A 23,312-nucleotide genomic window follows, 5' to 3' on the forward strand; every position below is an offset into this window, starting at 1 on the left:
CAGGTCATGATCCCCAGGTCCTGCCTGGGATCAAGCCCCATGTCAGGCTCCCTGCTCAGCAGAAAATCTCCCTCTCCGTTTGCCCCTTATCCCACTTGTGCACACGCTCTCTTTCTCTCAAATAAATAAAATCTTTATTTTTTAAAAGATTGTATTTATTTATTCATGAGAGACAGAGAGAGAGAGAGAGAGAGAGGGAGAAGCAGGCTCCATGCAGGGAGCCCGACATGGGACTCAACCACGGGTCTCCAGGATCACACCCTCAGCTAAACCGCTGCCCAAATAAAATCTTTAAAAAGAAAAATCCACTTCACATAATGATAGTTCCAACATATTTAATATTAAGGTTAGGGGAGAATGTCTATTTTGTAGAATTTGACATAATCTAGCATGGAGCCTAACAATAAGCATTTGTGGAATTAAAATATCTTCACAGAAAAATATTAGAAGTTTTATAGTTATTATTGGCCACTATCTTTAGGTATAAATCATATCACATTTTCTACAAGTTAATTAGGAAAATAACTCTAAATGTACTTAGCACTTCCTGCTGCATAATAGAGGTTACAAACTAGAAGCTGTATTCAACCCACAGATGTATTTAATTTGGCCTGCAGGTTGTCTTTAAAACACTTGAATTATTTGCCAATATTTTAAAAAGCAGGTGATTTCACATAAAAGTCCAGATTTCCAGTTTTTCTTGAAAAACAGAAACTTGGCCACACTGGGTCAAAGTGGCAGTCAGTTGCCTTTTGAGGGACATCAGGTCTCTAATTGGTCACAGTCTCCACCATTGATGTCAGTCATCAGGTGACATATAAAATGGGGCTGATGTTCTTGTTTCCTTTCAGTAAAGTGAAAAGTAAAGTTTATCAAAAGATAAACTGCAAGGATCAGATATTTTAGAAAAAGAAAAAAAAAGAATCTACTTCTTCATGGAAGTGAAAAAAATATTCTTGGGAATTGAATGTGAAACAAAGTGTGTTGGTCAAAAAGATTGTATAACCTAAGATGTCATGAAAACATCCTGGCCAGCTTCCCTATTCATGTTATCTGCTTGGCCCCTGAGCATCTGTTTTTATAATTTCTCTCTCAAGATTTCAAATTAGGATCTTCTGCTTAAGATTTATATATATGTATATATAATGATATGTAATATGCATTATATGCTTATAAGATTATTAATAAGTTATTAATATTAATGAATAAATGTAAGAAAAGGTTGTTTAGCTTTATTCTTTATTGATTATAATACATATTTAAATCACTACCTTTCTCGAATAAAGTCTAAAGAATTTAATTAAATGAGTTTTTTAAATGTTTCTTGTAATAATTTTATGTAAATACTTGGGTTTTCTAAATTGAGTCAGCTGATTAACAAAATAACCACATTTGGTGCAAATCATAAGATACTTTATTTAAACATTCTCAACAGAAAAATACAGGTACAGTCCTAGGAAAGGTATAGGGAAGATTCAAGAATGGTTTGATTTCAAATCATCATTTAGAATACTCTTTAAATACAGAAATTCTTTTCTGATCCCTGAAAACTTAAATTAATCATAGTTATATCTCCCACTGCCTAGAAAACAAAGTGTACATTTCTTAATAAACTACTACAAGAAAAAAAAAAAAAAAAAAAAAAAAAAAAATAAACTACTACAAGCCTAGCATTTCCATTATGTGCTGTCAATTTATGTTGCTATTTCCTTTACTGTGTCCTTTCATTGTTCTGTAATTATTTTGTATATATGTCTTAATTCTAACGTAAATCTACTTATTTTTTTAAGATTCGATTCTGATTAAATCAATTTCTGATTCCTTATACAGAATATCCTTGTATTTTCAAAATTTGCCACATTCTATCATGTATACATATTTTTTTACACACATACATATATCATGTCTCCTTCTAATTGGTAAACTCCCAGAGAGAAAGGTCATTGTTCACTTAATTCACCAAATATTTATTTTATATATGGCTCTCCACCATTGCTGAAGGAATAATGCTGAGTAAGACATTATGAAATTGCTACTGTGGGGAGATGATATTTGACGGCTGCCACAGGGACAGGAACAGTGTTAATGTAAAATGTAGGAGGAGTACTTCAAGAGATTAGGGAAGATTTCCCAGTGGAACTGAGGCCCAAACTGAGACCCAGAGCTTCTTGAAGAATAATGAGAATTGGGCAAGAGTAAGGAAGTTCTAAGCAGCAGAAAAAGCCTATGAAAGGTCTAAAGGCAAGCGTGTGGAAGTTAAAGTAACTCAGTAGTGGTGGCCAGCATGCGAGTGGGGGACAAGAGATGCAGCTAGAGAGAGAAAGCAGAGGCCAAACTGTGAAGGGTCTTGCACATTAATGTTAAAGATTAAAGACTCTATCCTTATCCAAGAGTATTTGGGAGCCAATGAAAGGTAGTAAGCAAAAGAGTGATGGATCAAACCTGTTTTTAGAGAACTCTGGAGTGTGCAGAAAACCTGTGGGTGGGAGTACAGCCCGGATTGCAGGAAGAGAGAGACCAGATGGAGGCATTTTTCTTCAAATGAAACACACAGTAGTTTAAAAGAAGGTAGAGGCATGGACTAGAGAACTGGATGGTTTTAAGCAATATTCAGGAAAAAATATGAGAAGATTTGGTAATTTGTGGATTCTTCTTGGAGCCCACTTTTCTTGTTTTATGCACTTAGGATCCTATAGACCCTGTTCACTAAATCTATGTTCTAGAATTGAAATCATAAAAAGCTGCCTCCTTTTAAGGATCTCCATCATAGCAACAAAGTAAGAAGCCCATATTCAAATGACAAAATCTACATTACCTAAGTTATAAAATCATCTGATATCAATAAATGAAAAAGTCACCAGGTTGTTATTCAACAGTAATTAACCCCCTCCTGACCCTGCACGAACTTTCTTGGGATATAACTGACATACAGCACTGCAAGCTTAAGGTCTATAACATGATGTTTTGATGCACATACATATCATGAAATAATTACTACAATAAGGCTATCCATCACCTCATAAGTAATTTTTTTATAGTGAAAACATTTAAGATCCACTCTTAGTAACTTTTAAATATATAGTATCATTAACTACAGTCACAGTAATTATAGCTAACATTACCTCTTCATCTGCTAATCCTTCCTCTTCCATGGCCACTTCTAATTTCTTCTGCCTTTTCAAAGAAAAAATAATTTAAATTTTAAATACATTCCTAACTATTACCATTTAAGAAATGTTCACTTATTTATTTGAGCTTACATCAGTTTTCTATGCTAAAAAAAAAAATATTTCAAGTTGAATCAAAATAACCACTAAGAATAGTTTTCCTTCTCAAAATACAAACCCAACCCAGATTTCACTTTGTCATACTGGCCAAATGAAAAATTTGCCTCTAATGCTGCTCAAATCGATGATTGGCAAAGGTGACTAATGTTCTAACGAGGAAAATCTGTTGTACTATTCAAACCACCAAAATCATTAACATTTATCAATGTTTACATTAGAAGAAGTATACAAAGGTAACTATAGTGACTCAAAGTATAAATATTTAAGGTGGATATTCCTGCTTGAATCCTGATCCTAATAATTATTAGCTAAATGAGCTTGTGTAAGTCCTTCATTTGAAGTCTAAGCTTGGCGTCCTAATCAGTCAAGAAAGAATGTTCAATGTAATTGAGTGTATTTTATTCTGATTCTTTGAAAACTATACATTAAAAAAACCATTAACCACCAGAACCTTTGCTTTTCTAGGCATCGCCAAGTCCAGTTATACATAATTTTTAAACGACACCACTGAAGTTAGTTAACCTAACCACTGCAGGGGGATGGAGAGGAGTGGGGGAGGGGTAGATGGATGAAGTAACTAGTAACTACAGAGATGCCTGTGATACAAATTTCGCAACTCATTTCCAACTGAATATCAATTATTTTATTTCTATAGTATTGGTTTTTCCTAAGGATAAAGCTGAGAGAGCTCTTCCGAATTAGTTTTGGAGTATGTTAGAATAAGACTAACTTTCCAGGATTTAGCTACAGGGGAATATAAGGGTTGAGGATTGAAATCATCATATACATTTTTTTTTAAGTATTTGTCATCTATGATACTATGTCTAAAGGTAAGCTCTTTCCTAACCCATTATTCTTATGGGAAATTCATCACAAAAATATCTAAAGCCTGTTCATAAATCAGCACCCCAATGACAATGATACCTATTGACATGTTCTCTGCCTACTTCTTCAACATTTGTAACAGACACCTTGGTGCTTATCGCACTGATTTTTTTTTTAATCTTTTTATACACACTATTTTTCTAAGCCCAGCCCTTAGGATGGAATAAGCTCAAGGCCTGCTATCATGAGCCTCTGGGCACTGCAGGGCTGCTTGTTGAATGACTTTGAGTTTTCTCCTCTGCAGACAGAATCCACAGTGTAGGAGGACCACTAACCTGGGAGCGCCCATCAATATACAAGCAATTTCATTCTACTGCCAAATCTCTACTGCCCCCTCTCCCCAGTACTTGCCAAAACTAATACTTCATGAAGTCATCCCTTACTCCAGAGAGAGAAACAGTAACCGTCACCCGTTTCTACCATATCTAAATGAGAAGACCTGGGACTTCTCTTGAACCTTAAAGAAAACAGTTTTCTTCCTAAATGCTCTGACATTTTGTTCTGATTCATACTTTATTTGGATTATGTATATATATCCAATGAGTTAAGCCTTAAAAATTCATCACATGTAGTCCTAAAGCACAAGCTTTGAGAAAAAAGGGGCTGATTGTTGATTAGGACTTCCATGGCACCAAGCTGAGACTTTTTTTTTTTTTTTTTTTAAATAACAGCAGATACTTTTATTCTTTTCTTTGTTTGGAAATAGAGGGCAAAACCGAATTACTGAAAGAGTTCATCAAGAAAAGACAACAAGTCTTCAAAATTCTGATGCATAACTTGTCTGCCTCCTGATAAAGCAGTCTTTCTTTCCCTGATTCTGTTCTACTTTGTTCATTCTCCTTTGGTGATTGGATGATTTCCAGAGACTTTCATTGTATTCACAATTAGTATAATTACTCATATGTTTGGATTCATTTCTGATTGCGTGGTTTCTATTTGTGTCGACTTTTTGGTTTTTCAGGATTTTTTTTTCCCCCTTGCCTTATTTTGAACCAGGTTTTTTTCTCATTCCATGTTTCCCTTCTACCAGTTTGGAAGTTACAAACTCTATTAGTCTGAAATGAATCGATCTTTGCCACTCTGTATGTTGTACCTCTATTGTGGAGATACAAAGACCTCTAGAAACACTTTAATTCCACTTACTTTCCTCCTGACTGATAGTCTACCATTGGAAAATATTTTAATTCTACTTTTAAAAATGTCTAAGACATTATTACCAATGTTGTTGTTGTTTTTATGCCATTCGTGTTGAGATATATCCACACATTTACACTCAGATCCATTTATGATCACTTTCCTTAGAGCTAAATTGAATCTTCTGGAAGTTCTGCTGATGCTGAATTTAGTTTAACCTGCCTCCACTCGAGTTTCTTTCTTCACTTCCTTTAGGAACTTTGGTTGGAGATGTTTGCTCTCCTCACCATTCTCCATATTTCTTAACTTTCCTTCATATTTTCCTACTCTGTGTCTCTAGGTTGACTTCTGAATAATTACTCAAGTTTTGTTTTCTAGTTCAATTTTCTGCTCAGCTTGGCTGATCTGCAGTTAGACCTGTCCAACATTTCATACCTAGCTAGGCACCACACTGTCCACCTTTCTTAATCCTAAATTCTGTTCCATTGTCACCATCCTAATTCAAGCTTCCTTTTCATGTGTCTGGACTACATCACTAGCCTTTCTTGTTTCTTACCTCTCTACACACAATCCATTCTGTACATCACAACTAAAGTACTCTTCTAGAGAAACACCCATGATCATTGATTCTGTTCAAAAATCTTCAAGGCTCTCTACTCCCAAGAGAATAGCTATATTAACAAAGTGTCAGGAAAAAAAAAAAAGTGTCGGGCAGCCCCGGTGGCGCAGTGGTTTAGCGCCGCCTGTGGCCCAGGGCTAGATCCTGGAGACCCTGGATCGAGTCCCACCTCAGGCTCTCTAAATGGTGCCTACTTCTCTCTCTGCCTCTCTCTCTCTCTTTCTCTCTCTCTCTGTGTGTGTGTGTGTGTGTGTGTGTGGTGTCTCTATGAATAAATAAATAAAATCTTAAAAAAAAAAAACCCACGAAAAAACAAAGTGTCTAAGGCTCCCAGGATATGCTGAATCCAGTTCGAACTAAATGGCTCTTGCTTGACCCAGCACCAAAGGTGATTTCTTCTGTCTGTAATATCCTTCCTCCTGCTCTTTTATCTTTTTCTTCTCCCATTAATGCATATATAATTAATGCTCTTCCTTGAGAGCCCGGATAAATGCCACTACCATTTAGGAAGTCCTTCCAGTTACTTCAGTCAAAAGCAATCTCTCCCTTCTCTGCCCTTCTCTTTGTGATGCTTTTCACTCTTTCATGTAATATTTATGGATATTAACTCCCTTACTAGAGTTTTCTGAAGGCAAAATAACATGTCGTTCATGTTTTTATTCTTCCACCTGCACTTGCACCCTATACATGTTTTTGGATAATTAATAATATTAACTATTCATAAAGTATAAAGATATAATTTTATGGTTGGAAATATTTTATTTAAGATATCAGTTGACATGTGACGTTAACGTATAGGTGCACAGTCAAGAAACCATTCTGTGAAAATAACTAGAGACACTGTCAGCTTGAATAGGAAACCTAAAAACATCATATAAGGATCCACAATATTTATATTATTAATGGACAACATGTCTATATTCTCCACTTGCAACACAACAGCTTATTAAACCAAACAGAAAATTCTGACCAGCCTTTACTATACCTGGTTTCTCTCTCTTCATGCTGTAAAATTAGGTTGCTGTAAAAATTCTCCAACGTGAGCTTGGCCACGGTCACTCTTTCCCGGGTATGGTTGCTCATAGGAAAGGTGCTTGTGGTCCCTGCTGTCATTGCCATAGTAACCGAAACTGAAACAACATATAAACACAGATTGTTCAGGAGAAAAACACTTTCTATCCTCATATTCTTAGCTTCTTTAATAGGCCAATGTGCATCCTAAATCCTCAAAAGGGGAAGAGATAAAACTTGCAGTGGTGTTCTAAGGAGCTTCCTTTAGGCATATGGAATTTAAGTTCACAAATAATTCTCATCAAACACAAGAAGTGCCTGTTACATTTTTTCAACATTTGGACAGGGTAAAAAAACTTAGAAGCTCTAACAAAGAGCAATATCCAGGGGTTCCAGATCCATTTCTCATTTGTCCAGATGATCTGAACCTGATCAAGAATTTTCAAATTGCTTTGCCAATTCCTAGGAAGAAAAACAGCCAAGACCCAACTATGGCTATCCAAGGTCCATATGGTCCTTTCAAAAAGTGAATAGTGGGATCCCTGGGTGGCTCAGCAGTTGAACGTCTGCCTTTGGCTCCGGATGTGATCCTGGGTACAAGGATCCAGTTCCACATCAGGCTTCCTGAAAGGAGCCTGCCTCTCCCTCTATGTTTCTGCCTCTCTCTCTCTCTCTCTCTCTGTCTCTTATGAATAATTTTTTTTAAATCTAAAAGAAAAAGTGAATACTGAAAAAACCAACCAACCAAAATCATCTGTGATGCCTCTTAAATAAAAGCACAAAGAAATAACACCTAAGTAATGCTTGTGGAAGTCAGAAAGAAAGATGTGTGATAAATTCAGGGTATGGCCTTGGAAGGCAGTTGACTGGCTGCCAAGGGACTTTGTAGAGCAAGCTCTGACCTTCAGCTTCCAGAGACCCAGAGTAATCAAATTCTGGAAGCTACTTTATCCTAACAGAGTTCACAAGAGACTGATATGTATGACATAATAGCAATTTACTGATTTACACACTAAGAAACTGAGCAACAAGGAACAGAGACTTGCATCTTCTGGCAAATGCATTCCATCCTTGCAAGCAAGCCAGATGTAAAGCTTTTAATTAGGATCAGAAGATTGCTTGGTGAGCATGGCATCCAAACAAAGAGAACTGTTACTCAATTTAAACATTTAATGGGGGATGCTTGGGTGGCTCAGTGGTTGAGCAGATCTGCCTTTGGCTCAGGGCATGATCCAAAGGTCCTGGGATGGAGTCCCACATCAGGCTCCCGACAGGGAGCCTGCTTCTCCTTCTGCCTATGTCTCTGCCTCTTTGTGTCGCTCATGAATAAATAAATAAATAAAATCAATCAATCAATCAATGTTAACGGTGTCTGACTAAGGCAGATTCTTAAAAATAAATAAATAACAGACTGATCACTATCTCACCCAAGGTACTTTAAAGTAGCTGGAGATGGCCAGCACTAAGTTCTCCTGCTGACTGGGCTTTCCCAGATTGAGGAAAAACTGAGGAGCTCGAGCTGAGCAGAATTATTACTGAGCAAAACTTTGGGGGACATTTTTAACACAAAAAAAAATGCTACGGAATTCAAAACAATTCTAAACAATTGTATGCATCAACAGTACAGAAATAAATATGAAGTTGTATTAGATAAGAATGTAAGAATCTGAGGTCTTTATAAAAGAGGTATTAAACACAAGATCAGGTTTCTCCCATCTTAAGAAGATGTAATGAGTTTAACTCCAAAATTCAAAGGTGGGTGTTGAGTAATGAAAAACAACTTCCAGACACTACATAACCTAATCATGATTAAGCCTTTCCACTCTAGTTATACATACATACCTGAAAGTATAGTATACTGTGTTTAAAAACCAAATTAGAGCAAAACCTATTCATCTTTGTAATAAAGTATTATAACATCTGGCAAAATGCTGAGCACAGAGTAGGCATTCACTAAATGATGGTAACAGAACTCAAATTTAATGGAGTTGAAATTATATGTTTCATGTGTAATAGTTTTCTTTGGATTAAAAACTACAGAATCATTTAGTGTTATGTTAATTTCAGGGGGAAAAATCCTACTTGAGAGATATAATTGCAGAAAAAGACAAAATCCCACCCCTAGTCTTGATTAAATAATATCCTTTAGAAAAGAGCTTTAAAAAAAGAAAAAATAATTTCCTTCTAAGCAGACACAAATAGGCTTTAAAAACTTCAAATTAAACAAAACCAAGAACAAGAGTGACCAAATTATTACAAAGAATGATCTAGATGACTGGCACTTATTATATTGCAAATTTATTCCTCTAATGGATTTAACACTGTCCTTTGTCTTTTACTGAAGCCCTTTCTTTAGTCAGAAAAAGAACAGGATACAATTTGCAAGTCTAGAATTCCTGGACTGATAAAAAAACAACACTAGGTGCCCTTGAATTTCCTGTCCACATGTTTTCTCCAGACTCCCCTAGTCATTAATGGAGACACTACCAATAGTTAAGTCCAACATTCTTTCGTTTATCAAGCCTGGGGAAAGGCGATAACAAATCTGGCAGTCAAGCTACCTATAAATAGATTTAGTGTCTCCAATCATTTGCCATCAAACTTCTAAAGTAGGAAAACAGAATTGCTTTACCTGACTGGCAAAACACACTACTTAACTGGGGATTTCACCTTACATACCACTTATTAGAGAAAAGAGTATCCTTAATGCTACTGTATTACCTTGGAGTATAAAAATGTTTCTAAATGCATTTAGTTGCAACCATAATGCCCTGAGCTACTATAGGTCCTCAGATAGGAGACTGTATATCCTGGGTCCCTAATATAGGGCAGCCACAGCTTCTTTCCTCTAAGGCAGTACAATATGAAGAGCAAGAAATTCAGTCAGGTAGAGGCTCAAGTTCCAGCACTAACTCTTTCTAGTTGTATTATTTACAGCTAACATTTACTGCAGATTTACACTATGTACCAGCACTGCACAAATCACTGAGAATGCTGAGGATAAAATATAGTCCCTGCCTTAGGGAGTTCACAATCTTATGGGGATGCAAAAAAGGGAGAAATTGGCTCTTCAAGGGTTTAAGAGTAGTCAAAGGTTTCACAGAAGAGGAGATACTTGAACTAAACTTGGAGTGGGTGGGGAGGAATAAGGGTTCACAAGTCAGGGCAGGGGAGGAAGAGGTGTAAGGGTATGAAACAGACTGATAGACAGGAGTTTAGACATGGCTTGAGTATATTCAGTGAAATAGCAGAAGATGAAAGTAGAGCTCCATAACAGGTAGGAGTTATGATAAAATACCTTTCTGCCTGTTAAAATACACTAAGCATAAATGCGAGTCATTCAGGGCTTTTAACTAAGTGAAAGGTAACAGCCAACAAATAACATTTACTGAGCACTTACTACCCAAGTATCAAGAACTCTCCTAAAAATGGTACGTTTTAGTGCAGTTAAGCCTCTTGTCACCAAGACCCTAAGACTGAACTTTACCGCCCACCTGCATGTACCTACCAACCTTTATTCCACATTTTCCTTAAGTTCTTCTTTCCAACTTATCTCTTAACTCAGGCAAAAGACCCAAAGGGCATAGCATCCCATTATGGAAACCAAAACTACCCCTCACACTAGAACAACTGCTATGGGGAAGGGCTCAGGAGGCCCAGACCACTCAGATCAGTTTGAGCCTATCCGCCCACTCATACCTGCACAGATGGACCATGGGGTGACCAACAGTGACCTCCACCTCATTATGATGCTAAATTCTCCACCCAAAAAGGAGCATAAGCCTCATTAACATAACAAACATGCATGTCTAGGCATGTTTCCTTGAGACACATGTGTGACCCTATGCCTGCCTCTACACATGATATAACAAGGATCTCCTTTCTAAATATTCACCCTAACCCTAAATAAAAGGAACCCATTCACTGTTGGAGAATCACAGCTCTGGAACACATTCTCCACAATCTCCTTATTTGCTGCAAATAAAGTTGACTGTGCAACAACTCCATCCGATGTAGTTTCCATCTGTAAGTCAACCAAGGAACTAACTCATGTTAGTTCAGTTATATAACCACCTCTAAAATCCTGTCTGATTGGCACTTCAGAGAGATTATGCTAGTACAGGGAGGATGGTGAAGAAGCTGGGAGTAGATTAGTTTGAGGGAAAGTAAATCAGGTTAGGGGGACACAATAATAAATGGTCACGGGTTACAAACTTGTGGCTTGCAGTCATATTTTGTTTGACTTGCACCATGACTTAGAAATTAGAAGATTTCACACAAGAATTCAGATTTCTAGTCCTCTTGAATAATCGGCTTAGTCAAATATGAACCCACATTAATGCCCAGATAGAGAAACAGCAGCCCCCTTGCAATACAGGACATCCTGCCCAAGTCCACCAACAGCATCCTCCTTCACGCATTTTATTACCTGACTGCTTCTGGTAAACATTTGAAATCACAATCTCTGGTTTAGTATAAAATAAAGTGGGCCTAATTTAAGATAGTAGCAGAAAAGATTAAAAGATAGACTCAGATATTCAGCTGGAAAGACTGAAATCTATAATTACCTCTGGGTCTTAGATTGGGCTAGGTGGGTAAATGGTGACATCATTAGCAAGAATAGGAATTATAGGAAGAGCTAAATTAGTAGGGAAAGAAAATTAAGTTCAAGTCTGATTCTGAGTTATGTCACCAGACTCAGTTTAAAATTTGTGCTTTAAAATGTGTATCTTAACACAAATAAATAAATAAAAATAAAATGTGTATCTTATTTTTTTAAAGATTTTATTTATTTGAAATAGAGCAAGAGTGAGAGAAAGAGAGAGAGAGAGAGAGAGAGAGAGACCAATGCGGGGAGGGGCAGAGGGAGAGGGAGAAGTAGGGTCCTAGCTGAGCAGGGCTCAATGCAGGGCTCAATCCCAGAACCCCGACTGAGATCATGACCTGAGCCAAAGGCAGACACTTATCCAGCTGAGCCACCCAGGAGCCCCTAAAATGTGAATTTTAAAGATTTATATTTAGAAATGTAAAAATAATCCTGTTCACAAAAGTAGCAAGGAGAAGGGGATGGAGAACAACATTAATAAAATACCTAAGAATATCTTGATCAAAAACCAAAAAAAAGCCTTTTTATGAGGAAACCTAATCATAGACTGTGGAAGGAAGGGAAGAATTATTCAATTTATTTTGTTGGAACAACTGGTTCTCTATTTAAGCAAGCCAGATGTTCATTCCAATCCAAGGGGCAAAATAAATTTCAAATGGTTCATAGTGGTGAACATAAAAAATAAGAGAAAAAAAAAGGAAAAGAAAAGGGAAATAAAGTAAAAAAAGAAAAATTAAACTTCAAAAATTTACAAGAAAATATAGATAAGTAACTATGTGATCTCTGAATTGGCAGAAACTGTATTAAAAGAAATCACAATAAAAACAGTGCTACATATCACTACATAAAAATTTGGAATATACAGGGGCAGCCTGGGTGGCTCAGCAGTTTAGAGACACCTTCGGCCCAGGGCCTGATCTTGGAGACCTGGGATCGAGTCCCACATCGGGCTCCCTGCATGGAGCCTGCTTTTCCCTCTGTCTGTCTCTGCCTCTCTCTCTATCTCTCTCTCTGTCTCTCATAAATAAATAAGTAAATAAGTAAGTAAATAAATAAATAAATAAAAATCTTTTTAAAAAATTGGAATATACAAATATGGATATCAAACAAGATTAAAAGACAGTATTTGGGGGAAAACTGAAAAATAACGATGCATACTAAAAGTATATGTTGAAGTATGAAAGTATATGCTAAAAATAACAAATTCATTTCTTAAAATGTATGAAAAGCTTAAATTTTAAACATTAAAGTTGTATAGGGAAAATAAGGACCCTAATAATAAGTAGATAAATAACACTGATTGACAATATATAAATAAAAATAGCTAACATCTAGAAAACGTTCAATTTTCCCAAGTAAATGGAAACCTTAAAATAATACATAAGTTCCCTGTGTGAAAATAGCCATAATTTAGGGGGAAACCCTTTTGGTCCAGGCAATCATGAGATGACTTTCTCATATACCATCTGTTGTGTGTATGTGTGTTTTTCCAGCTTTACAGAGATGTAATTGACATATAACATTTATAATGTTAAGATATCCCAAGTAATGACTTGATACATGTAAATACAGTATATACATACATCATGAAATGGTTATCATGATAAAGTTAGTTATCTATCACATCGTATATATTTTTTTTCATCACATCGTATATTTATAATTTTTATGGGGGGAAGTTTTTAAGATTTATTCTTAACAACTTTTAAATATACAATACAGTACTGTTAACTATAGTTACCATGCTGTACATCACCAGAATTTGTAATTGAGATTTTGTACACTTTAAGACCACCTCTAACCCATTCCTTCTCCCACTGCCCTTACCTTGGGGCCCATGGCAACCGCCAACAAACTGCTATTTCTAGGGAGTTCAATTTTTTTTAGATTCCATGTGTAAGTGAAGTCATACAGTATTTGTCCTTTTCTGATTTATTTCACTTAGTATAATGCCCTCGAGGTCCATCCATATCGTCACAAATGTCAGGCTGTCCTTTTTTTATGGCCAAATGATATTCTATTACATCAAAATACCATATTTTCTTTAGTCATTCATCCATCAATAAACCCTTAGGTTACTTCCATGTCTTGGCTATTGTGAATAATGTTGCAATGAACATAGGGGTGCAGCTATCTATTCGAGACAATGATTTCATTTCATTTGGACAGATAACCAGAACATTGGGTAGTTCTATTTTTAACTTTGGGGGGCACCTCCATAACAATTTATATTTCAACCAGAAGTGTATAAGAGTTCCGATTTTCCACATCCTCACCAACACTTGTTATCTCTTGATAATACCTATTCTAACAGGTGTGAAAGTAATATCTCGCTGAGGTTTTCATTTGCATTTCTCTGATGATTAGTGATATTACCTACCTTTTAAGTTACCTGTTGGCCATTTGAATATCTTCTTTGGAAAAAATATTTATCTAAGTCTTTGTCCATTTTGAATCAGATTATTTACTCTTCTTGCTATTGAGTTACATGAGTTCCTTACATATTATAGAAATATTAACCTCTGTCCTGGCCTTTTTTTGCTAAGAGATTTTTGATTACTGATTCAATTTCCTTATTCATTATTGGTCTGGTCAGATTTTCTATTTCTTCAGGATATGGTCTTGGTAGATTGTATGTTTGCAGGAAGTCATCTATTCCTTCTAAGGCTATCCAATTTGTTGGTGTTTAATTGTTCACTGTAGTCCCTTATGATCCTTTGCATTTCTACAGGATTGGCTGTAATATCTTCTTTCATTTCTAATTTTACTTGAATCCTTTCTTTCTTCTTGGTTAGCCTAGCTAAAGGTTTCTCACTTTTGTTTATCTTTCCAAAGAACCAACCAAAATTTTTGTTAAACTTTTCTATTGTTTTCTTCTTCTCTACTTATTTCTGCTCAGGTCTTTATTAATTCCTTCTTTCAGTTAACCTTGCTCTCCTTTTTGTAGTTCCTTGAGGAGTAATGTTATGATATTGAAGATCATTCTTTTTTCTTAATGTATGCATTTATCACTATAAACTTATTATAAACTCTTAGAACTGCCTTTGCTGCATTCCATAAGTTTTGGTATGTTGGGTTTCCATTTTCATTTGTTTCATATTTTAAAATTATTTCTCTCTGGATTTCCACTTTGACTCATTAGTTGTCCAGGAGTGTGTTGTTTAATTTTCATGTATTTGTAAATTTTCCAGCTTTCCTATTATTGATTTCACACCACTGTTGTCAGAGAAAGATACTTGAGATAATTCCTATCTTCTTGAATTTGTTAAGACTTGTGTTGTGGCCTGTTGAATGGCATGTTTTGTTTTAGTCTGTTAGGTCCATTTGGTCTAGTGTTACTCATATCTGCTGTTTGCTTATTGATTCTTTATCTGAATGAACTGTCCATTATGGAGAGGGGGCATTAAAGGGTATTAAAGTTCCCAACTATTATTGCATAGGTGTTTATTTCCCATTATTTCTGTTAGTATTTATGTTATAGATTAGGTGCTCTCATGTCAGGTGCATAATTATTTATGATTATTATATAATCTTGATTAATGATTAACCCCTTTATCATTACATAATGACCTTCTCTGTCTCTTCTGACCATTTGTTAGCTTAGTCTATTTTGTCTGATTTAAGTTTAGCTATCCTGCTTTCTTATGATTGCCATTTGCTTGAAATAACTTTTTCCAACCCTTCACTCTCAGTCTATGTGTGCCCTTAAAGCTTAAATGAGTCTCTTGACAGCACATCATTGGGTCTTGTTTTTTAGTCCATTCAGTCATTCTGTGTCTTTTGATTGGAGAATTTAATCTGTTTATGTTTCAGGTGATTAGTGACAGGTAAGGACTTAATATTGCCATTGTGTTGTTTTCTATTTTTTATGTCCTTTGGTCTTTGCCTCCTCTTTTGCTATCTTGTTTCATGAATGATGACTTTTTCTTTCTTTTTTTTTTTGAAAGTATGCTTTGACTCTTTTTCATAATCTTTTGTGTTTCTAATACAGGTTTTTTGTGGTTATCAGGAGGCTTACATTTTATAACATCCTATTTTAAACTAATAACAACTTAACTGCAATGGCAGACAGAAACTTTATACATTACTTCTCTACCCCTCACATTTTAGGTTACTGGTGTTTTAATTTACATTTCTTTGATATGGTGTGTTCAATAATAAATTATTTTAGTTATGCTTATTTTTAAGATCCTTATTTTTAAACCAGAGTTGTGAATTATGGTATGAATTATGTGCTGCCATTACAATATTTAAGAATGTGACCAGAGTTTTACACATTCATATGCTTTTATATTCTTTTATTTCTACTTGAAGAAGAGAACTTTAACATTTCTTGTAAATTAGGTCTAGGGGCAATGCTGTTGTTGATTTGGAAAGTCTTTATCTTAACTTCATTTGTAAAGGACAATGTAGGGCATATAGTATTCTCAGTTGACAGTTTTTGTTTGTTTGTTTGTTTCAATATTTTGAATATATCATTCCATTCACTCCTGGGCTGCAAAGTTTCTTCTGAGAAATCACTTTAGTCTTATGAGGGCACCCTTGTATTAACAAGTTGTTTTTCTTTTTCTGCTTTCAAAATTCTCTTTTTCTTTGACTTTTGACAATTTACAATGTGTCTTAGTATAGCCCTTGTTGGGTTCAACCTAACTGAGAATCAATGCACCTCCTGAATCTGGATGCCCATTTCTGTTCCCAGGTTTGGGGAGTTTTCTGCCATTTTTGCTTTTTTTTTTTTTTTTTTTTTAAGATTTTATTTATTTGAGAGAGCAGGAGGAGGAGCAGAGGGAGAGGGACAAGCAAACTCTGTGCTCAGCAATACGGCTTGATCTCATGACCCTGAGATCATGACCTGAACCGAAACCAAGAGTTAGAGGCTTAACCAACTGAGCCACCACCCAGGTGCCCCTGCCATTCTTGCTTTAAATAGATTTCTGTCCCTTTCTCTTTTTTCTGGGTATTCATGATAATATACATATCCATAATATGTATTTCCATCTCCTGATTATGTCCTATAAATCTGTAGACTTTCTTCACTCTTCATTCTTTTTCCCTCTGGGTAATTTCAAATAACCTACCTTTCAACTCAATAATTCTTTTCTCTCCTTTGTCAAGTATGGTTTTTTGCTTTGTTTTGTTTTGTCAAGTCTGTTGCTGAAGCTCTCAACTGAATCCTTCAGTTCATTATATTCTTCAGCTCTAGGGTTTTTTTTTAAATAGTTTCCATCAAAATACTTTGTTAAACTTTCATTTTGTACATGCATTGTTTTCTGAATTTCACTTCATTGTGTGTCTGTATATTCTTGTAGTTCACTGAACTTCTTTAAGAGGATTATTCTGAATTCTTCGTCAGATAGTTCAAAGACTCCATTTCTTTAGGGTCAATTTTTGGAGTTTTATTAGTTGCCTTTGGTGGTGTCATGTTTATCTGATTCTTCACATTTCTTGATTCCTTGTGTTGGTATCTGCCATTTACGTAATTGGTCTCTTCCTCCAGATTTTAAAGGTTCAGCAGGGAAAGACCTTCACCAGTCAGCTCGGCCTGGGATACTGGACAGATCAGCTGGTAATATCTATCGATAGGCAGGCAGGGTTTCCTACCAGGGTCTCTGGTTGGGAGAAGCCACTGCCCATGCTCTGAAGTTAGGGTGGGTGCAACTACCTGGGCTCTGTGGTTGGGTGAGTCTGCTGGCTGGGTTCTACAATCAAGCAAGGGCAATGAGAGGGCTTCCTGACCAGGTGGAGCTGCTGGCTGTGCTTGCAGTCAGGTGGGGCCACTAGCTTGATTCTACAATTACCTCTGGTTAAGTGAGGTCACAGGCTGTGTTCCATGGCATGGTGGACTCCCAGATTGGGCAGGGCTATGGCCTGGCTTCTACTATCATTCCTGTTTGGGTGGGGTCTCAGACTGTGCTTCTTGATTAGATGGTGGTGCTGGCTGGATTCCGTGTTGAAGAAGGCTACAGACAAGACTTTGTGGTTGGACAGGGCCTCTGGCTATGCTCTGTAATCAAACAGACTGTAGGGCTGTGCTCCAAGGTTGGGCAAGGTCTCAGGTTGCACTTCGCAATCAGGTAAGCTGTTGGCTATGCTCCATCCACTGTTAGAGAAGATGGCTGGCTGAGTTCTCCGGTTTGGAGGGGCTTCTGTCTGTGTTCTACAGTTAGATGGGCTAAGATTGTGCTCTGCAAATGGTCAAGGCTGCCGTCCAGGCTTCCTCATCGGGTGAGGCTGCAGGCTATGCTCCCAGTTGGACAGGTCACTGGCTGGGCTCCCTGTCTGGGGGAGGCAGCAGGCTGTGTTCAAAAATCTGGCAGAACCACAGGCTGTGCTCCATTGTAGGGCAGGGCTGTAGGGTGGGCTTTGCAACTGGTAGTACCATAGATTGGGTTGTAAGGCTGTCCAGGGTTACTGTTCAGGTTCTCTGGTTATGCAGTGCCAGAGGCTATACCTAATAGAATACTTAACAGGGCAGCTGGCTTGGCTCCTTGCCCAAATGGGACTGTAGAATAGGCCCTATGGGAGTGAAGATTGTACTCAGTAGTTGGGCAGAGTTGTGAAGGTGCTTCTCTGCCCTGGTAGGGCCACAGAACAGCCTCCATACTCAGTATAGCCTGTTCACTGGGGACCCAAATAAGGCAGAGCTGTCAGTCAATTCCCTAATAAATGAGGCAGAGCAGCTGGCTGGGGTCTCTGCTCAAGCACCACTGTAAGCAGGAATATGGTCCACCAAGATCTGAGCACTGGGTGTATAAACCTTACTCTCCTTTTCTGTCTATTTAATCGCCAGTAGTAGAGCCCTGCAGATTTTCTCAGGGAGGATCTTTCCTGACAGGAAAGATCCAAGTGGGTATCCTTGGATGTATCCCACAATGCTGGAGGAGCTGGATGTCCACCTTGGGCTCTTTTTCCCACTGGAAAAACCATAAGCCCAGGGAGGCCTTCTTGGTACAGCACTGTGCCGGCCTGGGTGGGGGGTGTGGCAACAAAGTCAGAGTATGTGGTCCATCTCAGTCTCTGTGATATAGAGGGTTGCTTCAGCCTCACATGTGGGTTCTGGGATTATTACAATGGTGGTGTCTAAAGGTAGTTGCCAGTTGGTCTAACAAGGGAGGCTGAAGTTGGGAACAATCTACATCACCAGGTTGATGATGTTACTCCCAGTGCTTATGTTAATTGAAAGGAATATAAACCTTTCTGGTAAGGAGTACAGCAACTTGTATTAAGAACCTTAAAGTTCTGTGGGGTTTTTTGACATGATAATATTACCTTTAGGAATCTATCATAGGAAAAAAATTAAAATTGCAGCAAAGATTTATAGAGTTGTTTTTAAATCAAAGCATTATTTAAAATAGCAAATAAAGCAAATGTTTAAAATTAGGTAAAATGATTGATGGAATGATGATAGTATGAAATACCATAGAAATACTGAAGAAAATTTCTCCAAAAAAAATTTAACATGAGAAATAATATTAAGTAAACAGAATACAAAGCTCTAGCTACACATAAAATATGAGCTTCAACAATATGAAAAAAAGGGCGGCAAATTATGGCATAAAAAGTATGGACAGTTTAAATTTTGTCCTTTATCATTTTTTAAATATTCAAATTTTTCCATAATGGGAAAACAATGATTTTTATAAGAAGAAAAAAAAGTACTCAAGAGTAATTGTGTGAGGGCAGACGTGGGAGCAGTAAAAGGGAATCAAACCAAATTTTTCAGCCCACAAAGGTGGTTTTTGATGTACCACTGTACTTAGGAGTTTTTTCCTATGAACCAAATTCTTAGTTCTGGTTTAGTGGAAGATAATGAAGAACGGTAAAAAGTCTGAGTCATGGAATAAAATTAAACACAAACCACAAGACTAATGAGAATTCTGAACAGTTTTCCAGTCATATCTTACACTTCTTTTTAGGAAAACAGATTTTTAGTGGCTTATACTTAAATGTGTTTACAAGGGCTCAAACTGTTTGTTACGTTCTTCTTAAATAACTTGCCTACTGGTGACTCCAAAGGCCCATGTCAAAATCACAAAAACAGGGCAGCACAGATCTTAACTAAATCAACTTTAAGTCTTCCTTAAGGTAAAAAAAAAAAAAAAAAAAAAAAAAGTCTTCCCTAAGGTAAGGAAACTACTCCAAAGTCATAAGAGACAAAATGAATGCTCTAGCTTCAAAGATCCCCACTCCCTTTTACTCCTTCTTTAAAGGAGATACAGTCTGATTCAAAGCACCACTACAATCAAACATGCCTATTTTGTGCCGAAAGGTGAAGGTTTGGTGTGACCAGAGAAAACCAATGAAGTGGTGAGAGGTGGTGTGACACACCGTAAGGGAAAGGGGAGGAGCAAGCTTTGGGGAGCAGCCCACACACATACATCACTCAGTGGCTCAAATGGAAGAAGCTGCTCCTCTTTGGACTCCTGACTTTCACTTTCTTAAAAGTAAGCTTCTAATAGGAATGAGAATGGTAATAGGAGAGAGAGAGAAACAGACTGACACACCCAAAATGAAACCTGAAAATAGGCTTAAGTTTAAGTGAGAATGTAAAATAGAAATTCCTACCAAAATTACTTTAATTAAAAATATATAAATTCATAATTTTCCCATTCACTCAAAAATATTCAAAGCTTCTACGTCATGGAATAGGTTCAAGAGGGACGTGGATTCCACCGTTGTACCAATTTCTTTTACATTCCTTCATTTTAGTTTTAAAATTCTTACTGTGCTATCTTATTTGCTGTTCCTTCTCAACGACAACCACTTTACTGCAAGAGATCAGACTAATTTAATATCATACAAGCCAGAAGCAGCAATGTCTTCTAAGGGCAAAAATTGTATTAGACTAAAAATAAAACATGGTATCACCAAGCTTACAATTTTAAGATGTAAGTAGCTCTGAGTTACTTTTAGTTATTTTGAGTCATTTAAACTCTCCCAAGAGACTTTTTGACCATCACAAGTGACCAACAAAAACTGCTCCCAGCTAAAAGCAGACGTACCATGTGACTCATAAGATTCAGATATTGTGTTAAACACAGATGACTTGCCTTCTGCAACCATGAGAAAATCCAGAAGGTACTCCACCTCATTTAAAACACTTAAAGCTCTAGGGCAGAAAGAAAAGTTTTTAGAGCCACTGACCTTTATAATTAATACCCAAAGAACGGCTGATTAGCTAAGTATCAAAAAGGGTCACACCATTTTATTGACTTGTGATCTTTAGGCAAGGGGGAAAATGCCTAAGATGGAATAAAAAGTAAATTGTATAGTTTATTGTCATCAAGGATATCCTGTAATTCAAGTGAGTATACTGGCAAATCCTTCCATAAATCAGTTTACAAGTTTAATTCTGTTCAGCCTTTTTTTCTTGATTTCACTAAAGGTCGAAGGTGGCAAATTTAGTTCACCAACGCACAAGACTGTTAGAATCCCAGAACTTGAAAACAAAAGCTGGATTATCTAATCCATCTCCCTCAGTTTACAGAAGTGTGGCCCACAGTCATTTGGCCATCTGGTGGAAAAGCCTGGACTGGAACCAGTCTCTGGACCTTCAGGTGGGGCTGCCGGTCTAGCAGGAGAGTCCACTGTGCAGTGGCAGCTACTGGACTCTGATTACCCCGTGGAGAAGCCAGCTATCAGGACACTGACCGCCAGGGACAAGCTCTGTACTACCAGGTATCTGGTTTGACTGATGTCCATGTCAAACGCTGAATCACTGCTCACTGTTTTAGGATTACAGATCTGTGGATCAATAACGGATTTCTGCCTGCTTTTCAGATAATGAAGAGTGACATTTTTACTCCAAACTTCATTTTAAAGGATTTTATTTATTTATTGGATGGAGAGAGAGAGGCAGAGACATAGGCAGAGGGAGAAGCAGGATCCCTACAGGGAGCCCGATGCAGGACTCGATCCCAGGACCCCGGGATCTGGACCTGAGCCAAAGGCAAATGCTCGACCACTGAGCCACCCGGGTGCCCCAACTCCAAACTTTCTAAAAACCAAAATATTATGACCAAAGCCTTCTTAAAAGCAATTAGGATTTCAATTACAGGAGTTAACCACCATTAAGTGATCTCAATTCAGCCTGGGACCCTACCTCTATCAATCAATAATTATTTCCTTGTAAAAATATTCCCCAGAGTGAGGTTTTCAAAATCTTATATACTACATGGAATCATGGACACTCCTTGTCCATGACATCTGAGTGAGCATGAGGGCAAAGCTAAGTGACACATATTGCGATGTCTGGAATCTGCCGTAGGTATTCTGTAACATGAAATAAGATTCCTAAAATATAAAAATGTACTTTTTTCTTTCCAAACTGGAAATATCCTTTTCCTAGTTATGAAAGTAAAATGTTTCCTGTAAAAATGTGAAAATACCCAGAAATATATAAATTGCAACATGAAAGTGACCTCACACTCCTACCACCCATAACATCCAGTTTTAACTGTTGGGTGACAGACTGGTGTTGCACTGCCTGGATTTAAATTCTGGCTCTGTCACTGACTAACTCTGAGAGCTCTCGGGGTATCAGTGTCCCTATCTACAAAACAGAGATAATGGTGGCATGTGAGAATTAATAACTAGTGCTTATTAAGTAGTTTACAAAGTGTAGGTATTATTCCAAGCACTTAAAACATATTAACAAATTTTAATAAAGTGGCTGACTATGTGAAAGCACTGAACAGTGCCTCAACTTTAGTCACGTGCTCACTGAACTTTCAACTGTTGAGGAGACCTTCCCAAACTTTAACATGTCCATAAATATACACACAGATGTGGTTTTAATACAAATGGGTTAATATAAATTGCTCTGTAACTTGCTTTTTCCCTTATATTTTAATAGAAACAGACCCATTTTATCTTTTTTAAGGAGCATACAGTAATAACATTTTCCAACATACAATGAGTTGCTTTGTGCTTTATGTGAGTCATCTCACTTAACTCTTATACAAACCCTAAAAAAGTGTGTGCCAATACTATTCCTTCATAGAAAGGAGGAAAGAAAGATTCAACTGGATCAAGTAACTTGCCCAAGATAATACAGCTAACTGTGATGGAACTAGGATTTGAACTCTAGTGCTATTAGACCATAGCACTCTCCATTTTCTCTAGTCCCATAGTTTTACACCAATGTCCACTAACAGATGCTTAGATGGCTTCCATTTTGGGGAGGTATTTTTAGCAATGCTGCAGTGAACATATCTGATCACAGATTGCGCACTCTCTTATTTCCATATTATATTCTTCCAGACGTGCAATTGCTGAATCAAAGAATCTTCACATTTTAAATTTTGATTGCTATATAAGATTCCTTTGCAGATAGATAGTGCCAACTGACCATCTATAGAAATATGAGGGAGCCAACAGTGGGCACTGTCCATCTCTTTAATCTTTGTTGGCCTGATAGGTTTAAAAAAATCCCACTTTTGCTTACACATTTCTTTGACTACAATGAGTTACATATATTTTAAATAATTATTTCTTCTTTTATAAGCTACCTAATTTAAGTTCCTTGCCCACTTTTGTATTGAAAAATCCATTCTTTAACAGAATGAGACTATATTTTAACAATATAACTATCATAGCCCATTTTTAGCTATTTTCTATAGCTTAAGTCATACATTAATGCCAATTATTTAAATAATTTTGGTTTATACAACTTAAGAAAAAAGTCAAAGAATGAAGAATTCATGTAAGAACTACAGTTATTAATTTAGAAGCAGGGCACTTTCTTACAAATCAATAAGATCGAATTAAA

General features: G+C 36.9%; 1 protein-coding gene across 1 annotated transcript in view; it reads right to left on the reverse strand.

Annotated features, from left to right (window-relative positions):
• The window catches only part of STK38L (serine/threonine kinase 38 like), an 82,556-nt gene that overhangs the window by 24,517 nt on the left and 34,727 nt on the right, over nucleotides 1-23,312 (reverse strand). The window contains exons 2-3 of the mRNA XM_077870651.1: nucleotides 6,911-7,055; nucleotides 3,123-3,174 (exon numbers count right to left, since the gene is read on the reverse strand). Coding sequence (XP_077726777.1) covers nucleotides 3,123-3,174; nucleotides 6,911-7,044 — 186 coding nt within the window. The 5' untranslated portion in view covers nucleotides 7,045-7,055. The remainder of the gene's footprint in view (nucleotides 1-3,122; nucleotides 3,175-6,910; nucleotides 7,056-23,312) is intronic.

This window comes from Canis aureus, chromosome 25 (genome assembly GCF_053574225.1).
Source record: "Canis aureus isolate CA01 chromosome 25, VMU_Caureus_v.1.0, whole genome shotgun sequence".
Classification (NCBI taxonomy): Eukaryota; Metazoa; Chordata; class Mammalia; order Carnivora; family Canidae; genus Canis; species Canis aureus.